This window comes from Fusarium phalaenopsidis (genome assembly GCF_050370095.1).
Source record: "Fusarium phalaenopsidis strain FUZ10S chromosome Unknown contig_32304, whole genome shotgun sequence".
Classification (NCBI taxonomy): Eukaryota; Fungi; Ascomycota; class Sordariomycetes; order Hypocreales; family Nectriaceae; genus Fusarium; species Fusarium phalaenopsidis.
Window position 1 is genome coordinate 981,873 of NW_028145404.1, and position 15,290 is coordinate 997,162.

General features: G+C 53.2%; 3 protein-coding genes and 1 non-coding gene across 4 annotated transcripts; 3 read left to right on the top strand and 1 right to left on the bottom strand.

The window, feature by feature from the left end:
• Nucleotides 1–356: 356 nt before the first annotated feature.
• Nucleotides 357–438, top strand: LRP88_09620. Its single transcript has one exon. It is a non-coding gene; the product is annotated as a tRNA-Ser (tRNA).
• Nucleotides 439–877: 439 nt separating this feature from the next.
• Nucleotides 878–6,689, bottom strand: LRP88_09621 (uncharacterized protein; the record flags this gene model as incomplete). The annotated part of the gene is made up of 4 exons (XM_083246104.1): nucleotides 878–1,712; nucleotides 1,762–6,390; nucleotides 6,452–6,474; nucleotides 6,630–6,689. 4 exons carry the CDS (start codon nucleotides 6,687–6,689, stop codon nucleotides 878–880), a joined length of 5,547 nt encoding a protein of 1,848 aa, XP_083097217.1.
• A 1,812-nt stretch (nucleotides 6,690–8,501) lies between these two features.
• On the top strand, nucleotides 8,502–10,832 carry LRP88_09622 (uncharacterized protein; the record flags this gene model as incomplete). The annotated part of the gene is made up of 1 exon (XM_083246105.1): nucleotides 8,502–10,832. One exon carries the CDS (start codon nucleotides 8,502–8,504, stop codon nucleotides 10,830–10,832), a length of 2,331 nt encoding a protein of 776 aa, XP_083097218.1.
• Nucleotides 10,833–13,275: 2,443 nt separating this feature from the next.
• LRP88_09623 (3',5'-cyclic-nucleotide phosphodiesterase PDE1) lies at nucleotides 13,276–15,016 on the top strand (the record flags this gene model as incomplete). Its single annotated transcript, XM_083246106.1, has 2 exons — nucleotides 13,276–13,278; nucleotides 13,565–15,016. 2 exons carry the CDS (start codon nucleotides 13,276–13,278, stop codon nucleotides 15,014–15,016), a joined length of 1,455 nt encoding a protein of 484 aa, XP_083097219.1.
• Between the last annotated feature and the right edge of the window lie 274 nt (nucleotides 15,017–15,290).

Here is a 15,290-nt window from a genome sequence, read left to right on the forward strand (position 1 = left end):
CATTCAGAGGAGGTTGCTGAAGATGACCAGTTGAGCTTGTCCGCCGTCTTGTACTCTTTGAAGAGATCCTGGAACTTGGCTCCTTGGCTGTCGTCGATTCCAAATCAGGGGCTGAATAGATTGGCGCGCTTATTGTCCACGGAGCGAGAAGATGAGGAGGACGAAGACGAAAAAGGTAGAGCATTCATCTGATCATGGAAATGGACAAGTGTCATCTCACCAAAGGGTTTGTCTCTCGGTGTTTCACGGCGTTATTCTGTCGTTGAGAATTGTATCATGGTCATCAACTATTGGCATCCTCTCCACACAAGCATTCAGAAACCGATATATCCAACTGCCTCATCATCCAATCACAAGGCGTGGTGGCAGAGTGGTCTAATGCGATAGACTAGAAATCTATTCTCTTCGGAGGCGTCTGTTCGAATCAGGCCCACGTCGATTGGTTCATTTTCTTTTTTACTCTTTTTGCCTATTTTCATTTTGCCTATTGTTGATGATGTTTTCTTGGTGTTTTGGTTGATGAACGTGCATGGCAGTTGCGGATGACTCGGCTCATTCCGGCTTACAGTCCTCCATGTCCTTTTCTTTTCAGACCATTTCACAGCCCTTCCTTGATTCATCCTTCATGCGTATTAGATGGGAAGGGTTGGTGGTAGTAACATAGTTCTTCAATTCTTTTCGTCTTACACCTCAAAAAAGGAGAAATAGTCTTCAAAACAATGTAACTAGACATGTAGCAGCCGTGCCCCATCACCACATCCAACACGTCTCAAAGCTATCAAAGTACAGATGGATCCGGCATGTACACGTCTAGATGTTCCCAGCCCCAACTCCGCCATCGTGGCATGCCCCTACCGTCGTTCCATAGCCGTTATATTCATCGGGGGTTCATGCCGCCAGCAAGGTTCATGTGCATGATGGCGTCCGCCGTCCAGTCCGCCTCGTCGTTAGAGTCCCTGTTTGGTTGCCCCCAAAAGTTGATGTCTTCTCGCCCATCTACACCTGGTAGTCGGATCTGGGGTGGCGCTTGACCTACTCCAGGTGGCACTTCAGGCTTTGTTCCTGGCGCTGGTAGAGGACCTTGCTCAGGTTCAGTGGCACCGTAGTGTGAGAAATCGGGCGCGTCAAAGGCTTGTTCTGCCTGGGGAGAAAGGCTGAGCTGAGCTGGAGGTTGAGACACCGGGGCTTGTGGTACCACCTCAGGGTATACGTGCGAGTCCTTGTAGGTCGTTGGTGTCCCGTGGTCATCTGATGTCTCTGTGATGTTGCTGTGTGAAGGAACATATGACGGACGAGGAGGTGGGTGCTCGAATTCCTCCTGTTCGGGGATCTGCGGAGCCTGCTCGGCATTCCTCAGACTGGAAGAGCCAGGGGCAGGATTTCCTCCGCTTCGGACACTGACCATGGAGACTCTGGCCTGGTCCATCCCGTCAACAACACCTCCAGCTTCAGCCGCGTCCATATCACGGATGGAGAACTGAGCCAGGGTGCGAAGCTTTCGACTGACCCAGCCGCCCAAGATCTTGCCTCGCTGCTTCTCTCCGAGACGCGACTTGGGAAAGTCTCCCTTGTTGACGAAAGCTACGATATCGACAATGATCTGGTGTTCATTGAGGATAGCGTTGACAATGACCGGGACGAGAGATGCCAAGTAGGGCTTGCGGCTGACCTCGACGAGGACCACAATCAAGCCACCAGCTTGGAAGACAGCACTATATCTTTATTAGTACAATCAATTTTGTATGAGTGAGTCGGACTTACCAGCCGTTGGTCACGATGTTTCTGTGACACCGCTCCACAGAGTTCTCGATATCCATAGGGAAGTGGCTCAATCCGTTGATCTCGAATGTCTCTCCAATGTTTCCGAGAACAAATAACACCTGCATTTCCACGAGGGCTCCGTTGGGGCCAATCGGTCGACTGACGTTGTGAAGGAAACCCAAATCTCCTGTTCGAATGTACTGGATGCTCGGATCTCCATCAACGGCTCGTCCGTCAAACCGCTCGGCATCAAAGGCATCCTTGGAACCATAGAATGACTTGACACAGGCCTCAGAGTCGACCCAGATCTCGCCATACTCGCCGTCAAGACAGTGCAGTCGGCTCTCAGGATTGATGATGGCAATCTGGGTCGAGACGGGAACCATTCCGCTGTCTTGAACCAACAAGGCCCTGGGGTCCGCCTCTGGGTCAACAGGGATAACCAGACCACGTCGCAGGGCCTGCGTGTCTAGCCAGAGCTCGATCGGTTCGATACACATGTAAGATCTTGATGCAATCATGGGGTTGAGGACATGCGAGTAAACAGTGTTGATGGCGGTTGGGTCCAATCCAGCCCCAGAAAAGTGATGGTTGACCTTCTGGAATACATCAACTCTTGGTCTACCCTCAGATGTGATCATCATGTTCTTGAGCTCATGCAGGGTGAATCCCTTGGCATGCATAGAGTTCATAGCGTGGTCAAGCATCTGCGGTGTCGCGTACGTGTCCTTGATCTTGTACCTTGACAGGGTAACAAAGAGGGACATGGGATTGGTAGCGAACTCGATAGGCGACAGGAGGTAGGTTGGTGTGCCAATGTAGATGCCCATGAGACATGTGTGGATGAAACCCAGCCCAGTTGTACTTCGGACACATCCAAGGACTGGCCTCGTGCTTGTCATTTGGCAGGTTTCCTTCTGGACCTTGCACATGCCCATGATGGTATCGTGTCCAAGTTGAACCGCGATGCGTCGTTGGTCAGGAGTCCAGTACGTCCACACGATAACTGGATATCCAGGTCGAATCCAGGCAGGGTCTATCGTGAGTCTCAACTCTCTCAAGCCATTGCTCTGTTTTGGCGGCTTAGTAGTGTTGAAGACGCTGGGCATCGAGATCTTCAGAACCTGGGCGGATTGCTTGATATGGCTTGCCACAGGCTTCATCTTGATCAAGTGGTCCACCTCTGCGTTTACAAGCACAGCCTTGACTTTGTAGTCGGCCACGATGTGCAGGAAAGCAGGGATGTCTTCGTTGAGTCGGCCTTCATCGAGAGGCGCGATGGGGATGACGATCGCGCCCAGACATATGCAGGCGTGAACGGCGAAGACAAATTCCTCCGAGTGCGTGTACATGAGAATCATGTGGTCGCCTGGCCGCACCTTGACCTTGTTCTTCAGGTACATGGCAACAGATGCCACCTTAGTGTCAAACTTCTTCCATGTCACACCCTTTCCTTCGCGGCCCCTGCCGTCGATCGTGCAGTAGGCGAGTTCTTCTGGTTGACGGGCAACGCGCCATTGAATGAGGTCAGAGATGCATGAGAAGTTGTTCAGGGGGGTTGATGTCCGGTCATCCATGACCACCTCTCGTCGATCAACACCCGAGTATTGCTTATCAGCTGGCAACAAGAACTCAGCACGCGAATCCGAAGCCAGGGGCGACCAGATGCCTCCCATGGGGTCTACACCAATGGGTAGATTGAGTACAGCATGCTCTACGCCAAACTTGACGTGCACGCATGGAAGGTTGCCGAGATCGAAGTCTCGGCGACAGAGCATGTTACCGATTTCTCGCCGTCCATTCTTGACAACTCTGGGTAACGTATTTGGCGCTGTGATCATAACGCAGTACACCCTGAGATGGTGCTCCGTAACAAGAACCTCCATACATCTCTCAGCCAGCGACTCCAGCAGTGCAGTATCTGGCTGCCGAGGAGGGCCGCCAGATGTCAAAGGCGCTGTTGAGGCTGCCGCTGACTCAAGGACGACGACCGGCAGATGTTCATCGTTGACAAAGACGTCAAAGGCTGAACAGTCGTAAATCTTGGGAACATTCTTGACGATGCTCACGACAATGTGCTGAACAAAGAAATACCGGTACTCGGCTATTTCGTGCCCATGCTCAACCCACTCAACCTTTTGCCGAATGCGGTCCTCGTATAAGCCTAGGACAAAGATTTTTCCTTCGATGACGGTGCCCAGCAAGCCGGTTCTGAGAAATTCGGGCTCGACAGGTTGGGGTGTAGGATCGCCGGGATCGAATCTGTAGGGGCGAGCATGGAAAATCAGCTCCGTGTTCTTGGGCTGCGCCCAGAAGCCGCCGGACAAAGAGGGTGAATCAACCCAGATCTCGCCCACAGAGTGAGGAGATGCCAGCAGTCCTGACTCTGGATCAACCACAGAGAGAGTGGCATCCGGAATCGGGTATCCAAAAGCACCAACCCGCACCAATCCTGGGTCGTCACCTGCTCTCTTGCGAGCTTCATCGCCAATGGCCACAACCACAACTTCGTTGGTCTTGAGCGCCTCACGATCCAACAGAACCTCGCCGAGCTCATTCTTAGCCCCCTCTTCTGTAGTCGTAGTACCGCCACCACCCAGAAGACTTCCAAAGCCGTTTGAGGGTGCTGGCTTTTCTGACTCTTCCTTCTCTCCACCCTCTTCTGAGTCTGTGTCAGACCCAAGATCGAGCTTCAAGGGGCACCCCATGCGCTCTTCTCCTCCGAGCCAGTCACGAACACTAACTACCATGCCGCCGTGTTCCGGCAGACAAAGCATCGGTGCCACAACCTCACGAGCCCGAGGGTTCCTCAGTGGTCTCAGCCAGCGATCTGCCAGCACTTCGTGGAACCCACTGTCCACCGTCAATGTATCAATCAAGCAGAGCTTGATCATTTGAAAGTTGGGCTCCATTCCCTTTTTGAAGTTTCGAGTCACCATGGGCTGCTCTTGGTAGTTGTAAGCAGCTCGTTTCAGACCCGGATAGTCTGCAATCATGATGGTCGACTTGTATTTAGTAAGGAGGTGGGCGTAAAGGCCAGGGACGTCAACGGCCTTGTTGTCAAACCAAACAGTGGTGTGGCCACCGTACACGGTAAGCAAAACGCTGAGAATCATGCCAATTCCTTGACGAGGATCCAGATAGGAGACTAGAATCTCACTACTGGCGCCGCCACCAATCAGCCGGCCGTTCTTGTCTCTCAATGACGGGTTGAAGGTATCTCCAGGTCCATTGCTGGGAATGGTAGAAATGATGGCACTCAAACAGGCCATCTGATGCATGATTGTTCGGTGGCTCAGGACAACACCTCTAAGATCTCCTGTAGGCGCTCGCGAAAACTCGATATAGGCCAGGTCTGGCACGACCAAAGGAGGGATATCATCCTTCTTCTTGGGGTGATAACTGCCAAAGTCATTCGTCTTCCACCATTCGACACCCTTTGGCCAGGTCAACTTTTGCGTGGTAATGTCTCGCTGGAAGGTCTTGAGGTTGTTGTCGGTAGTCAGGGCAAGATGCGCTTGTGTCGAGGTAAGGATGGTGTTCAAACGTTGGTAGTCCTCCAAATCATTGATGGGGACAGCCACCACACCTGCGATAAAGCATCCCAAGAGCGCAATCGCAAAATCAATGACTTCTGAATCTCGGTACACCAGAGCAACTCGGTCACCACGGTATAGTGAGCTCTTGTCTCGGATGACTTGAGCCACCTTCTCGGCTCTGGCTGCCAATTTGTCCCACGTAATCGAAGCAATCTCCTTGCCTTTGCTGTCCAGCACCCAGTAAGCCGGCTTCTTGGCTATTGTCCGGCCCCTGTGCCTCAGAACAGCTGCGATGTTGTCAAACTTGGACATGGGTGTGGATTCATCGTGGGGGTCTTGAATCGCGAACGGCACTTCTCGTGGTTCTAAAGGCAGTTGGTACTCGAGGACTTCCGGGGGTGGTAGATCGTTCGCTGTCAACATCGGAGGGGCCATCGCGGCTGTGGGAGAGAAAGCATCGCTCGAAGAATATCGTTGCTGAGGTCCCCCATACTCGACTGTTTGACCCTGTTCATAGTGCTGCTGCCCTGCAAAGTCTGAAAAATAGCCTTGAGAGTCGAGTAGTGTCGTCGTTCTGCCATCATAAGGCTGCTGTTGCTGTTGCTGTTGCTGTTGGTACTGCTGCTGCCGTTGCTGGAATTGCTGCTGCTGCGGATCGACATATGTGCCTTGCTGCTCGGGTCTGAAAGCATAGTCGCCCGACATCATAGTTCCGCTTCGGGTTTGGGGTTCGGTATGCGAGGGGGAGAAGAAGAGAGAGTCGCGATGAGCGCCGGTCGAGCCTCCAGCCATCGAGCCCCCTGGTCGCAGGAGAGAGGTGGGCGGCGGCTCGGGGGGGTTCGAAGCGCGTGAAGGTGGTCCATAGGCTGATGACGGTCGATACATGGGAGAATCTGGACTGTCGGGGATGGGACCGCTGCCGCTGCCGAGGGCGGCGAAAGCAGCAGCTCGGTGGCCATCGCTCGAGGGATGCGCCGAGTCGTCAGGGGAGTGTATGCGGAGGCCAGGTTGAGAGTCGCTCAAAGCAGCGACTTGAGGTGGAGGAGAGCCAAGGAACTTGGAGAATAGTTGGGTTCGTCGCTTCTGGTAGCTGAGGATATGGTTAGCGGTCACTGCACACGCGATCGCGGGGTGCATATGGAGGAGCTCACCCCTTCTGTGTAATATCTCCCTCCTATCAAACACGTAAAGTCAGTCAAGTTCTATCAAGTATCCCAAGCAAGCGATGTGAGCATCTCCTACTCTAGCCACGTCTCATGATGTAGAGGAGCGCATGAGGTAGAGGGGATCATGGTGGTGGATGCGGAAGTGCCGGGGGCGCCAACGAACCTCGAGCTCGCGGTCCAGCTCCTCAAGCTTCTCTTGGAGCTCTGGATTGAGTTCGGCCATGGTGGGAGGTTGGCGATGCAGCCTCTGGAAGTTGAGGTTTGTGGATTAGGGACAACCACGGCTCACAAGCTGGAGGAACCAGCAAAAGGTCTCGTGACGTAAGGTATGGCAACCAAGTCTTTGAGGTTAGGCCAGGCCGTTCGCTTGCTTTTCAGGTTCTGGTTTGGTTTTGGCGGCAGGAGCGCCCAGCAGGGCTAGCAGGGCCAACACGTCCGCCGTTGGACCAAGGCGGGGAGCCCCTGCCTTGGTTGGGCTGGGCTGGATTAGCCGCCGCCCTTCGTACCTGCGAAGGTTCCATTGGGTGACAAGTCACTGAGCAGAGAAGGAGCGAACGACATCCGACGGCACCTTCCTGAGACCGCCCAGCAACTCAAACTCCCTTGTAGTGCCCCTCCATCCTCCACTAGCTCCACTAAAAGTCCCTGAGAGGTTGCAAGGTGCTGACCCCTTGAGGCATCTAGGGAGCTCGCCCACTCTTGGCTTCATTCAAACTAACGTCTACTCCCTAGCATGAGGTCTATCGCAATCCGAAATACGGTCCCATGAGAAGGATACGGGTTATCTGGATTGTTTCCAAGAATATCCTCCCTCGAAACTCGTGTTTGCAGGGATATTGCGGCACGGAACCCATCACACGATTTTGGACAAGTCATCGGCGAGCTCTCCATTAGCCATCGACCCAATTGGGAAATCGTTTTGCAGAGCTCTTTGCCACTGAAGACAAACAAGGCAATGAAGCAATTTATCGGTCTCAGATCATCCCTTCTACAGGTTTCAAAGCTTTAATGACATCCAATATCACGAGGGAAATCAAAAGTTATCAAAACCCCTCCACTTGTTCCCAGCCTCCGTGTTCTCTCGGTGGGCTCGGAATATTGAAGCTCCTCTTCCGACTCACGGCCCCACTCGTACCTGAATTGTGTTCAAACGTCGCGACTGATTTTCAACTCTTCTCTTCATGCACTTCCAATGCAGCCTCCTTCAATGGGCCATCAATTATGGCCTTGAAAAGCTGCATTCTCTGGCCCAATTCCTTCGTTCTCTGACGAGATGATGAATTTTCATCCGCCACTCGGACAGGCACAATTGGGCTTTGAGCATGCAGACTTTTCGCGTCTACTTGCTCGAACGTGATACTTCAACTCACCATGACAGGCCAACTACTACGCCAGGTCCATCTCGGACCTGGCTCATGAAACTGCTATTATATGGTAAGCCTTGACTTTTACACCTCCGCTGCCCTTCCCTCCCTGCTTCTATGATGAGACACGCATAACACAGACCTGTTCGGAACTTTCTGTCGAAAAACGTGCACAGCTCTCCTGATCGAAGCGCTTTCTTCCCACTTTCTTTGGCATCGTGCTGGCTTTCATCTTTCTTGGTGCTAACAAGCCACAGATTTTAATCTGCTTCCGAAAATAAGAACATGGTGCAATGACCTTGACCACCCACTCGCCCTTGGATGTTCGGGTCTGCGAAGACAAAGAGGTGCGACACCTTCCAAGATTCAGTCCTTGTTCAGTATATCCTGAACACGGTCTGCGTTTCTTTGCTTCGTGTTTTAAGGGATTCTTGGAAACAAAGGTTCAAAGGAAGACAATGTTCATAGATTCAGGCTCATGTTCTCGTGTTGTCCTCGGCCTCAGTATTAATATTCACGGTTCATCCTTGATCAATGTCCATTTCGTTCATTATACCCACTATATATCCATTCAACTACGATTTTGTCAGACCTATGACAGGTTTTCCGCGCCGCAATCGTTCAACCCTCAAGATTTCAACAGCATTGTGATCACGAGCCTCGGAGATAACATGGATCCTCTCTACAACCCGGGTCCCTATATGGACGGTACCATGGCTGCGGCCCAATCAGAATATCTGGCTAACGTCAACGTTGACGGTTTACAACTAGACACCATAGATTTTGACCCTCTACCTACGTTAAACAGACCCGTCACCGACGTTGGACTTCAGAGGGTGCCAGGCAATGCGCCTCTTCCACAACAGCCTCCAGCTCATGGCTTCCTGCAGGCACCGCAGGGCGTTGGCGACAGGATTGACGTTGGCATAGGACCTGGGGGCGTCGCAGGATTCGGTCCTGGAGGTCTCAACTATGGTCTCAACAACTTCGATAATCCCATCAACCCCCGGGTTCTTCAGATCCCCAATATTCAGCCAAGACCCTATCAACCCAACAACATCTACCCCGATTTTGGACTAGCAGGGCGTAATGGGCCGTCGTATACTCCTATGGACGCCTGGTTTGAAAGCACCAACTATCAAGGACAATTGCAGCTTACCCCTACTCAAGTCCACTTATCCGTCGATGATATGCAAAAAGCATATCGTAGTGTACCTACTCAGCCTATTCGCGGTTACTGGAAAGGAGAAGATGGAGGACGTTTCGGAACACAACAACCTTTCCTCAGCGGTTTCGCCCCGTTCCTCAATCAGCCTACGAATCAGCAACTAGCTCAAGGCCCGGAGACAGGATACATCAAGAAGCGCAAGAGGAGAGATTCTTCCTCCGATGTACCCAGCCGGGAAGACGGAACTGCGCCTGTTCGCTGGGCTGGTGGAAAGGTTCAGAACAACAGGGCGCTCAAGCTAAAGGGGGACATTACTTGCGACCCAGCCTTTGTCTACACAGATCCCCTACCCCTCGTGGAAAACTGGAAGAAGAGAGATGGCGGTGGTCCCCATTTCGAATACACGCCCTTGGGTCAATGGGTTGACCACCTGGAACTCAGCGCCGCAGAGTTGCGTCACTACCTGGAACACTGCCCTCGGGACGTCAACATCTTTGTCCAGCAGCCTCCCGCTCAGGCCAACTCTCGGCAGCAGGAGTGTGACCGAAGGTGTCGATACGCCCAGTGTCCCGTGGACTCCAAGATCATTCGGCCTGGCTTTCTCCGCGTGGTCTTTGACGAGTACCATGAACGCACGTCTGATGGGCGGAAGGACCCCTTCAAGGTTGCGGGCTGCATGCACCTGTGGTGCTTCGAGCAGTGCGTAGACCCGTACGAGTTCTGGCGCAAGAGAAAGCTATTCCCAGACGATCGACACCTTCCCAAAGAGCAAAAGAACCTCATGGCGATCAACCGCGATACCGACAGGGCCATTGTCAACAGAGCCTTTCTTCCATGGATGTCGATACAGGGCAACCTGTCAGGCCTCCCTGAGATCCCCCGTGATCATCAAGACTCGCTCACTTACACCCTGGTCAAGCATCATCTGGATAACCAAGTCACCGCCCGCCAAACCTGTCGGGACAAGCGCAACAGAGCCAGAGCCGAGGAGGATAGGAACACCCTCGACGTCCACATGGGTGACCTGAGGGTCTACGCCCGAAGGTGCAGAGAGATCAGGGCGAGAAAACGCGCCGGCGCAAAGCGCCGCAAGACTGGGAGCCCATACGAGAAGGGCTTCACATGGGTCACTCCAAAAGATCTGCCCCAAGACTCAGAGCTTGTGGAACATGTGCAGGAGGATGTGTTCAAGGGGTCGCTCCATAGCCCGTTGCAGTCACCAATCAAGACGCCGACACCAGTTGCTCCAAACTTTGAGCAATACGTCCAGCCGGGCGAGGAGGACCTGAGCTTAATGCAGCTAGATGGGTATTCGATGCAACAGAGGGAGCAAGACCTCATGCAGCTGAATCCAAACTTGATGCAACTGACAGAGCAGACAGGCGAGTCAGACTTTATTCCGCCAGAGCAATCGAAAGAGCCGGATGTGTACGACTATATGCAAATGGTCTCGTCTGGAGATTTGAACTTTAAGGGGCTGTCGCCGTTAGAGAAGTCAAGCTCGATGCCGCAGACACAGCCAGAGGAGTCAACCCCTATGGAAATGCCACCGCCTCGGGTACCGACCCCGATGCAGCTGGACTCACTTACACTCGCCCTCCCTGATGTAGACCAACCTCAGCCTAAGCTTGAGCCCCAGAGCCCAGAGGTCAATACCGGATCACGGAAGCGACGAGCCAGCGATCTCGAGGATGACGAAGATAGTCTGTTCGGCAGCAACCCGCGGCGCAAGCGACAGAGGGGATCAGTAGCGTCCAAGAGCAGCGAGCGTCAAGGTCAGGGCGCACGTCTGAGGAGGAGTCCAAGACAAGGCCCTAGACGTTCGGCTGCCTAGAGAACTGCAAAGTTAGCAGTGACGACGGGTTTCCTATCAAGTGATGGGCATCATCAGAAAGTGGGGAATGACTCGAAGGCTTCTCTCCTGCAGGCAGGAGAAGCCGTTCGACAAAGACGCTTTGATCATGAGTTATGAGGGGGAGGGGTCCTGCATAGGCAACGGGCAACGGCATGGCGTACATGGCGTCTCTTGGTTAGCCAACGTGTTTCCTCTTTGTTTCCTCTTTCGATACCCCCTCCAAGATGGAGGTTTCTGTTTCTGTTGGTTAGTTTCTTTGTTAATAGGACATGGATAGATGCATAGCATAGATGGATGCATTAGACTTGGCTCAGCACGGAGTTTGGAGTCCTGACGGAGGTATACCTTCCTCTTTAGTCATAGATAATCAAGGTCAGTCCTAGTTGAAGGGTGGACTCTCGATAAGCAATGCAATAGGTGACGCTGTGTGAGGACTTGACAAAGCAAGCGAGTTGACCAAGTTGCTGACCCTGTTACTGACCCTTGGGTATCAGAGGGTGAACTCAGGGTCAAAGGAATTCTCTCTCTATCTTTGTTTTAACGTGAACAAATAAACTTACAAATAGAATCCTTTGGTAAAGTCGTGATCTAATAACTCCTTGTGTCTGAAAATAATCTGGTGACTGTGACACAGACGTGGTAGCTAGGACTCAAGCCACTCAGGCCGTGCCAACCAAGGGCAAGGACACAGATCTCGGATTCTTCCGAGGGATTTTCCACTTGGACTCCCCTCTCTCCTCATGTGCTCTTACGGAATCGATCGATACGTTGTCAAAGACGGGACGAGAGAGGATCTCGCCAGGGTGATCGATAGCACAGGACGGACGTGCAACCAGACGGACTGCGGCCGGCGGGCCCAAGCTCTGGGAAAGCGGAAGCTCAAGCCCATGCCCATGGGAAAAGAAGTGGATCTCACACAACTCCCGAGCCCGTGATACGTATGGCTTGACAGTTGTTCGACAGGGGACCTCCTCTTGAGGAATGGGAGAATGGCCCAAAGGGAGAAGATCTTTGGTGCATGGCACGGGAACGCCGAAGTGGGCGGAGGGGGTCTCACACCCGGGGGGCGCTAGATGGGGGGGCCGGGGGATGGATGAGGTCCACGCTAGGACAGCTCTGCGGCCTGGGAGCTGAGCCGGGAGCTTTGTCTTGTGGGCTTTTTGGGGGCAGCTGCTGTTGATGACATCGTTTTCTGACGGTCTGTCTGCTTTGAGGCTTTGACTTTTTGGTGTTGGACAAGAGGGCTGAACAAGAGCTTTGTTGGAGAGGGCGGTGGCAATGGGGGAGGCTGAGAAGAGAGCCCATCCAAGGCCGGCCGGTGTGAGCTGTAGCTGTAGCTTGACATCCCAAAGTGCCCAGAGAAAGCGCCCCTGCTGGCTGGATGCTGCATCGGCGAAGTGCGAGGGTCAAGGTAGTCGAATAGCATAGCTTGCTTGAAGGGCTGGACCTAGTTCAAAAGAAGCTGTGTTCCCGGGGGACGTTGAAGACCTTCCCGTTGCTTTTGCTTCAAGCCCATGGACTTTTTGAATCATCCTTCAAACATCTTTTAGAGTTTGAGTATTCCTTCTTTCTCCAATCCTTTCATTTCTCTTGAACATCTTGTCAATCTCCCATCAATCAACCATCTGGCGGCATCGGCACTCCCGTCTCAATATCCACCTCTCGATTCCGCACCAAACGCAAAACCGACCTTTTTTACTCCTTGGCTCTCAGGACTACCTTATCCTCGGCGTGTCGCCTCGGTGCAAGCGAAGCGAGCGACGACAGCTTCATTCAGCATTATCCTTTTTTCCTGTACCCGCAGTGGGCTTCAGCGCTAGGTATTGCCCGGCGATTATCACTCCTATTATTGCTGAGCAGCCGCAGCTGTTCCCTCACGCGTCGCGTCACGGGATTTTTCAGCCATCTCATTACTCGACAACCAACCCCCCGGAGGATCGGAGAATATTTACAAGCCGTTGTGCACGGTGTGTCCCTTCCTCCTTCAACTTGGGGAGTAAAGGCTTGAACCGTTCTCTCATTGGCGTTGCGGCGTCGGTTGCAGATCGGCCAAGGCCTGAAATTCCGGATCCGAGAAAGTGGAGGCACCCTCCAAGTGGGCGGTCCGTGTCGGGGTCCTCTGCTAAGGCGGTCGGGGACTCTCCATAACTGCAGAGCCCGTGCGGCAGGTGCTGTAGGTAGGTCTACGACGGTACCTTACAGAAGGTGCTTGCTAGGGCGCTCGGGGCACTTTTAGTGGGTCGATAACCAACCCACGGGGGAACCTTGCCCTTACCTTGGTTACTGTCCGCCTTGTGCTATCCAACCGTCGGATCGACCATCTCTCAAACCGTCATCCGTCAACTCTCTTTGCTTGTGTTCGTCATGGGAGAGGATCAGATGGAACCTGCCCTGCAGGTCATTGTGCTGGTACGTATTTTTATTGGTGTTTGTTCGCGCTCCGTTCCTCATACCGCCGTTGTTGTTTTGACCCATGATATCATGGGTCTCGTCGCTTGCAGTATACAAAGACGTTGCCGCGATGCGATGGAAGCCAGATGCAGGCAGACGCATGGAGGAATCACATGTGATTCAACGGGCCTTCACTCCTGGTCTCTCAGCCGTATCGGCTGTGCCATATGCACGTTTCAAGAATTGCCTACGAGACAATTCACCTTCATCTCAGCCTCACAACATGAGCTATGACAACATTTACTAACCTCAGATCATAGGGTTCTGGAGGCGGACCTCTCGAGTCCAATGTCACTTCATTCTTGGTCCGCTCCGTCGCTCAAAACTGGCATCGCGGGTCCGTCGTCGCCGTCGATGCCGGTGTTCATCTTTCATCGATATGCAACCTCATTGAGGCTGCGACGCCCTCACCAGCCCCCTCTGCCCCCTTCAAACTCACCTCAGGCCCCTTCTCCGGCATCGAGCTTCCTCATACATCCATCCTAGCCAATGCCGCTCACATCACTCAGTCGCTTGTCGATACATATCTCATCACTCACCCTCATCTCGATCACATCGCTGGCTTCGTCATCAACACGGCCGGCTTACCAGGCACCCGACCCAAGAAGCTAGCCGGTCTACCCAGCACCATCCAGGCTTTCAAGACGCACATCTTTAACCATGTCATCTGGCCTAATCTCAGTGATGAGAACAATGGCGCTGGAATGGTGACCTTTATGCGATTGGTTGAGGGAGGAAGTCCTGCTCTTGGTGATGGCGAAGGCAGGGGGTATGTGGAGGTCGCCGACGGGCTTCAGGTCAAAATCTGGAGCGTGAGCCACGGCCACTGCATCGAGAAGCACAACCATAGGGGCTCAGCTTCGAGCGCCTCGACGCGATTCGGCAGCCATGATGCTTCCATGTCTATACCCCTACGACGCGACCTCTACAGCCACCCAGTACCTCCCCAGCGAACCTCGAGTCTGCTCAGCCAAGCCACATTCGGTCCCGGATCTCCTCAGACCGAGCAGGAGCGGATATGCGTCTACGACTCAAGCGCATACTTTATCCAGGACCAAAAAACCCACCGCGAAGTTCTCATCTTTGGCGACGTCGAACCTGACTCCCTGTCACTGAGTCCCCGGAACTTCCAGGTCTGGAACGAAGCCGCACCAAAGATCGACTCGGGCTCCCTACGTGCGATATTCATCGAGTGCAGCTATGACGATTCGCAGTGCGATGACCGTCTATTCGGCCATCTCAAGCCTGTCTACGTTATCCAGGAACTGCGTGCGCTGGCCTCTCAAGTCGCTGAGGCTCGTAGTAACCGACTCCTCAACACCAAGAAGCGCAAGCGTGTAGGTAGTCTCACCGAGGAAGTCCCTCGCCGAAATCCCTCGCTGGCCAATCTCTCTCCAGAGGACCCCGTCTCGCCAAAGACCATCAAGGCTTCATCGGTCGATCTCGTGTATCCTGGTCCCGAGACACCTCCGACGCCGCACCTAGCTACTCCAACAGCTGAGCTGACCCTCAGGGAACTCGAGTCGTTCACTTCTGCACCTATGAGACAACTCGAGGGGCTCAAGGTTGTCATCATCCACGTCAAGGACCGGTTAAATGATGGGCCCAACGTGGGCGACCAAATCCTGGAGCAGCTCTTGGAGCACGAAAAGGAGGCGCAGCTGGGTTGCGAGTTTGTCATTTCCAAGCCCGGGCAGAGCTTTTTCTTTTGAATTGTTCATTCTCCGGCGTTGCATCGTGTACAAGAATGTGTTGTTGCATGTGGTTCGGTATAGGCTTGTATGAGGTTTGGTTCGCGGTATAGGTTCGGTTTTGGCTTCATGATTTGCATGACCTGATATTTGTTCTGATATGTACGCTTTTGTCTTGTGTCTGAGGCGGTTTTGGTTCCTGAGATATCCTTTGAGTCCGTTCCAGGAGAGGAACTGGAGGTTTGATACTGAATCGAGAGCTGTGTTGCACACTGAAATGGTTCCATGAGATGGG